The following is a 6,896-nucleotide window of genomic DNA, read 5'->3' on the forward strand; positions in this document are numbered from 1 at the left end:
TTGATTGAAATTTGTGTAAAGCAATCTTCGACAAAGGCCGGACTGCGGTATTCCATTTCAGCTTGGTGGCTTAACAATTAATTAATGACTTTGGTCATTAATTAAAAATCTGAAAATTTTAATATTTTGTTTTTATATATATATATAAAACGACTCAAATTTACGTTCATCTTATTCTACATCATTTCCTGATTCCAAAAACATATAGATATGTTATATTTGGATTAAAAAAAACCTCTGAAAATTAAAAATATAAAAATTATGATCAAAATTAAATTTCCGAAATCGATTTAAGAACAAGTTCATCTTATTCCTTGTCGGTTCCTGATTCAAAAAACATATAGATATGATATGTTTGGATTAAAAACACGCTCAGAAAGTTCAAACGAAGAGAGGTACAGAAAAGCGTGCTATGCAGCACAGCGAAACCACTACCGCGCTGAACAGGCTCGTCAGTTTCACTCCGTTTTGCACAAGCGGAGGACTACGGTCATTGTGAAAAAATGCAGTGCGTTCAGTATCATTCTTTGAGTTCCACAGCTTGACTTAATGTAGTAATTTCGCCTTACGCGACTTGTTTCTGCTTTTCTCGTGTTTCCGTTTCTGTTTCTTGTTTTGCTTGTTCCTTTATTGCTTGTTTCTTTGCTTGTTTTCGTATTGAAATCGACTTGAAAAAAACTTGTATCTTATCATTCATTAAACAATGCAGCATGTTGTTGTTGTTGTTGTTGTTGTTGTTGTTGTTGTTGGTTTTGTCGTTGTAGCTTTTTATTTGTTGTTCTTGTCAGCAATCGTTTACTCGTTACTTATTTGTATGAATTCTTGAATGTTTTTTTTGTTTAGTTTTTTCCCCCCGTTTTTCTATGTGTCCAACAAAACATAGTGTTAGTGTTCTTTTTCTCTTTTTCCAGAATGCCATGCAAGGGGGCTTGCTCATGAATCCAACCAGAAGAAATTCAGAGCCTTACAACCAATTTAATCACGTCGTGTTTAAACCAGCGTGTGTTTTTTTACTGCCAAACTCACGGCGATCTAATTGAAACTTCATCATCATGACGACATTTGACCCTCTTCTGACAACCGCCGAGATGACTCTTATGTCCAATTTGACGCCAAGGATGCCGGTGTGTTCGATGGCGTCACTTAATAAAAACGTCACAGATTCTTCGGGTTCGGTGACAGGGGCAAGCATTGCGTCGCCCATCGTCATGTTCCTGGCCGGTAAGGTTTTTTGCTTATTTGTTTGTTGTTGACTAGTTTGTTTTTGGTCCTTTTTAAGTGGCAGGTTTGTTCATGATGTAACAGGATATAGCTGCGACTACTTTCGAATAAGCCCACTGTTTGTTTGTTTGTTTGTTTGTTTGTTTGTTTGTTTTGTTTGGTGGTTGGTTGGTTAGTTGGTTGGTAAGCTTCGTTGTTTGTGTTTGTCTGCGTTTACTTGCTTCTTTATTGGCAGTAAAGGGGCACTGAGTTCATATTTACAATACTAATCTACAGGCAGAGACGAGCATGTGTCGTGGGTGTAGGACATAAACAGGTCAAATGAACGGGGTAAAAAAACCAGAATTGACACGAAAATGAGAAAGTGGAGTTTAAAAACGGCAATGACACAAGCATAAGACTGTATGAGGGGGGGGGGGGGGGTGGATTGGTTGTTAGGAGGATGCGTGGTTGGAGACATGTGAGAGTTTGTTTTCTTCAAGTCGACCTTTCCTGCTGCTGCCAATGTTGTTCCACTTCATGTGACCGCATGTAACACTTGTTTACTTACTTTGTTACTTACTTACTTGTACAATCGATCACTGTCTCGTTGGGTTGCTCACTCTGGAATAAACTTACTTAATTAGTTTGTGATTGACTGACTTATTCAGAAAACAAGGATGTTAGTAACAGAACGTATAATTTGTTTACAAAAAAAACAAAACATTCACAAGTACTAACTAATGTTCTTGTTTTTTTAATGTTTTTTATGTTGGAATGTTAGCAGTCTATATGATTTTGGATGACTGACTGACTGACTTCCTTCCTTCCTTCGTTTCTTCCTTCCTCCCTCCCTTCCTTCCTTCCTTAATTACCTCTCGTTATTTATGTCCAGGCATCGTGGGCAACGTGCTGGCCCTGGTCGTCCTCCACAGAACCAAGACGGAGATCCGCAGCATGATGTTCTACACCCTGGTGGCCGCACTCACCTGGAACGACCTGGTGGGCATCCTCCTCACCTCACCGGTACCTCTCGCCACCTACATCAACAACCGCCAAATGCCTGCAGTGGACAAACTGTGCCGCTTCCACGCCTTCATCATGGTCTGCTTCGGCCTGTCCACCCCGCTCATCGTCTGCACTATGGCGATAGAACGAAGCTTAGCCTTGAAGTGCACGTACTTCTACTCCAAGTACTGCACGCCCAGCTCGGCGCGGATTCTCGTGGTAGCGCTGTGGGCGTTTGTGCTGGTCTTCGGAGCTTTGCCCCTGTTCGGGGTGGGGTCCTACAGTCTTCAGTACCCATGCACGTGGTGTTTCTTGGATTTCCGATCCATCCAGCCGCTGGATATGAGCTACGCTTACGTCTACGCCATCCTGAACCTGGTGGTTGTCGTGGTGATGATTTTCTGTAACGCCCTGGTGATGACGACGCTGTGTCGCGTGCGTAAGTCGCGTCGGAAGTTGTCCAATGCCAGTCTCAACAGCACGCTGCTTAATTACTATGCGGACGCCGTGGAAGAGAAAGCGAGGGCCCCGCGGCGACGTCCTCAGCGTGACGTGGAGTTGCAGATGATCTGGCTGGTGTGTGCCATCACTACCATCTTTTCTGTGTGCTGGGTTCCGCTTATGGTGAGTTGGTTAGCATCTAAACGATTTTCTACCCGTGTTCGTATTTTTTGTGTGGTTTAAATTGCTTTAAAATGTTGAAGTAAGTTATTTTATTAAACCAGTTTTGTATACGTATTGTATTTATCTTTCTTACCTTAGAAATAAGTACAAAATGATACCAACGTAAAATACTTAAATTAAAGATATAAACGGTTGAAGAAAGTGAAATCCAAGTGACGGGCCCCTTCTTCCTTTTATACTTTTCCTCCCTGTGTTTATCTTTTTCTTTCTACAGACACCGTAATAGTAAAGGCAGACAAAACTGGAGATTACCCAAATCATCTCAGAGACGAAATGAAGATTGATATTAAAGTTAGCATACCACTTATATTCCTTGAGGGGGGGGGGGGGGGGGCTTATTCAGATATAATTATACGTGGCCGACCTGTTGAATCAGTAGCAAAGCTTATGTTGCCCAAGAATGTTGCACACGTAATTGATCTGATTTGACCAACATTGGAGTACATTCTCCTGTTTTCCTCCTTTTTTCTCTCCTCACGAGCAATTTCCGTTGTCAACACGTGCGTCTTCCCTGTGTGTGTGTGTGTGTGTGTGTGTGTGTGTGTGTGTGTGTTTGTGCGTGCGTGCGTGTTCATGCGTCCGTGCGTGCGAGCGAGCGTACGTACGTGCGCGAGTGTCTGCATGGTGAAAAGCACGCCATGCAAAGCGTGCTCGGGTCAAGGGAAGCAACACTTTCCGTTTCTTAAGACGAAGGACATGAGGTTATTTCCCTTCCTATACACAAGGCCCAATATTGACCAAGTTGATTTGAATACAGATACGGACACAGAGAGACAGAAAGAATCCCTGGCAAATAAATAGACAGATAGACGAACTACCTTCCTCATTCTCTCCAGCTTCCGCTGGTTGTCGTGGTGATGACTTTTTTTTCCCTCATTCCTACCGTCAACTTGCCGCAGAAAATAAATCCTCACAACATCCGTATAAAAACGCGAGCAGCATCACTCAGCAAGCAAAATGTGTATGGTCCGATAACAGTTCCATCAAATTACGCTAAGCACGCCTTATAATCTTGTTTCAGGCCTACATCCTGTTCTGTCTACACTCACCCCAGAACCACAACCCGGTGTTCGGTCTGGTGGCTGTGCGACTAGCCAGCCTCAACCAAACCCTCAACCCCTGGATCTACGTCATCCTGCGCAAGTCCCTCCTGGCCCGCATCCGTCGTCTGTGCTGCACGTGTCTGGATGACCCAGACACCCTTCAGATCCCTCGCCGCAGGGCTCCTCCTAACTATCCCAACCCTTACCGTCAAGGTCAAGGTCAAGGTCAGGGTCAGCCCAAAGGTCGTCACCATAACTACGTTCACGTCGGTCACCAGCTGTGCCCTAGCAGCCAGTTCGTCGGGCAGAAGAACGACGCCGCGTCCTTGTCCGAAGGTCACCGCAAGTCCAAGAGCGGTAGCAGCGTTAGAAGTAAGAGCCGAGACGGGAACAGCCGAAGCGGTGGGAGTAAGAACAAAGGGAGCTTCTTGTCCGAATCGTGGACAGACGGAGATCGCGGAAGGCGCGGAGGAGGTGGGGGGAGTTGCAGTATGTGTTCAGTGTGCAAAGCCAGGTTAATGAGAGGCGAGGATGATCTTCATAGCTACAGATCCTTCACCTCCTCTTCCTCCCAGCCTTCTTGTGGGAGGGGCGACTCATGCAGTAGGTTCATGGCGTCTTCTTGCGTCAGAGACCAATCCTGCGATCGTATTACCTCCTCTGCTGCATGTAGCGCCGCTTGTGACGACCCTTCAGAGGACCCATGCCAGCCTTTCCTGATGGAAGACTCTCGGCAGTTTAACGAACCAATGGATGGTATCTACGTGGACCTCTTCCGACAGATCCCATCCCCCGAGGCACCGCCCCCTTCTGATGACGTCAAGGGCTACGTCATCAAAATGACGTGTCGATCACAAGCAGAGCGAGGCGGAGGGGCAGGTGTTGAAGCAGCAGTCAACGCCAACAGTTCCATCAGCGAAGCAGATGATCATGGCTACGCTTCCAGAGTGAGTACTGATTCGTCGTCTCAAACCTCCAGCGACGAACACCGTCGAACGCGCCTTAAACAACAGTCACAGAACGGGGCAAGCGCTCTTAACGTTCACAGTGAAAAATCGTCCCTGAAACCAAACAAAACATCTTCTAGTTCATCCACGAAAGAAAAGTCTGATGGCAGAAAATCGTCTTCTTCTGTTTCGTCAGAAACTAGAAATAACCCTCAAGCACAGAAAGACTTAGCTGGTGATGACAGCATGGACTTATCAAGCGGTGTTTTTCACTCTCGGGACGATGGGTTCGAAGTTAGCACGGAATCAAACGATGTCAAAGAGGAAGAAGTTTCGACGAATGGACAAAAGGATGAGAGTAAAAGCCGAGGTAGCCGAAGCGTATCGTGTTCTAGTTCTGGCACCCATACGGATCCCTCATCGGGACACGATCGTACCACGGTGAAAACCAGACAGCTAAGTACTTCCAGTGGGCACTGAGTTCTACTTCTTCTTCGTCGCTCGCTCAGACAGCAACTTCGGAGGTCCTGACCAATGCTGTGAGTACGCTGGAGGATCTCCCGAGGTCCAAAAAGCGTCTCCCTTGTCATCGTGTCAGCAGTCCAGGTCTCTGCTTGTAAGTTCGGGTGTGTCAGACAGTCCTGCAGATTCCAAAACTGAGATTCCAAACTGCAAATCCGATGTTACTGGGAAGATTAAAAAGCCCGATCATTCAGTTCTTTAAAAAGGGGCACTGAGAGTAGATACTGCAATTGTGATTGAATTGGGAACCTTGATAGAAGCCTGACTTCTCAGACTCAAACTACCATGGTCAGAGATATTTCTAATTGCGATTGAACTATACAGATTCGTCCAACAAGGCCTGAGCGTAAAGCGGTTTGAAACGGGAATTATTCAAGAAGCCTTAGCCCTCATAACTCCCAGCGTTCATTGAGACTGCTAAACTGCAGTTGCGCATGCAATGGGAATGTTCGAAGAGAAGCCTGACCCTTCAGTACTTCAATCGGTCAACGGAAGTGGAATTGGAAATTCTTCAATAAGCCTGACATGCAGAGAGATTTCAAACTACAAGCGAAAATAAAGTAAACAACAGTGGTTATAACGCATGATAGGGTGTGAAACACGCTGACATGGTGAACGCAGAAGCATTCTCTCTCATTCTCTCTCTCATTCTCATTACTTTATTGTCCCATCGCTGGGAAATTCGGGTCGCTTCCTCCCAGTGGAAAGCTAGCAGCAACGGAGTCGCGCTACCCAGGTGTCTGCGTGTTTAGGTGTATTCAGCCACCTGCACTCATGGCAGAATGACCAAGGTCTTTTACGTGCCATTGTGATGACACGGGGGTGGGACTTGGCTTCCGTCTCTGGGTCTGCACATAAAGTTGACCCGTGTCCGTCCCGAAGCAGAAGCAAACTTTTTTCACCGGACATCCAGATTCTAAGTTTTATTTTTTCACGGTTTCCTATGGGAACAGTCAGGCATAAAATGTTGTCGCCAGATGTCGGATTTTTGCCATTTTCAAAGCTCTAATGATTTTTCTTGAGATACTCAGACTGCACCAGACAGAACTACTGTGCGACTGTGTTGTTGTTACATGTTCAGGGGCAGGGTGATACTTCAATTTTTGTTCTTTTTGTTTTTACAAAGTAATGATCTCACGCCTTGAACTGTTTCCAGGCTTATAAAACCATAACACATGCAGGAGGTCTATTTGATTGATGGTGAGTGCATGGATGCGTTCTGTGACATTCTGTAATTAATGTAAAATTGTGCTGCTTCACGGGGAACAATAATTGTGCCGCGAAAAGGAACATAAATCTCTCTTTGTGAAATATCATTCTCAGAATCTTTTTTTTTCTCCAAAAGTGGGACTGTTATAACAATATTCTCCATATATATACTCACCACATGAGCTCCTTTCAAGCTGACTGATTATTTGGGAATTGAGACAATGACAAATGTTTGCGTTAACTGAAATGTTATCATAAAAACACAATCCAGACAAAAATGGAT

The 6,896-nt window shown here is 45.0% G+C and overlaps 1 protein-coding gene across 1 annotated transcript in view; it reads left to right on the forward strand.

Annotated features, from left to right (window-relative positions):
• The first annotated feature begins 860 nt into the window (after nucleotides 1-860).
• The window catches only part of LOC138966956 (uncharacterized), an 8,245-nt gene continuing 2,209 nt past the window's right edge, over nucleotides 861-6,896 (forward strand). Inside the window, exons 1-3 of the mRNA XM_070339364.1 lie at nucleotides 861-1,221; nucleotides 2,096-2,832; nucleotides 3,914-6,896. The exon at nucleotides 3,914-6,896 is cut by the window's right edge and continues 2,209 nt beyond it. Of these exons, the coding sequence (XP_070195465.1) occupies nucleotides 1,053-1,221; nucleotides 2,096-2,832; nucleotides 3,914-5,362 (2,355 nt within the window). The 5' untranslated portion in view covers nucleotides 861-1,052 and the 3' untranslated portion in view covers nucleotides 5,363-6,896. The remainder of the gene's footprint in view (nucleotides 1,222-2,095; nucleotides 2,833-3,913) is intronic.

The sequence above is a fragment of the Littorina saxatilis genome, linkage group LG5 (genome assembly GCF_037325665.1).
Source record: "Littorina saxatilis isolate snail1 linkage group LG5, US_GU_Lsax_2.0, whole genome shotgun sequence".
NCBI lineage: Eukaryota > Metazoa > Mollusca > Gastropoda > Littorinimorpha > Littorinidae > Littorina > Littorina saxatilis.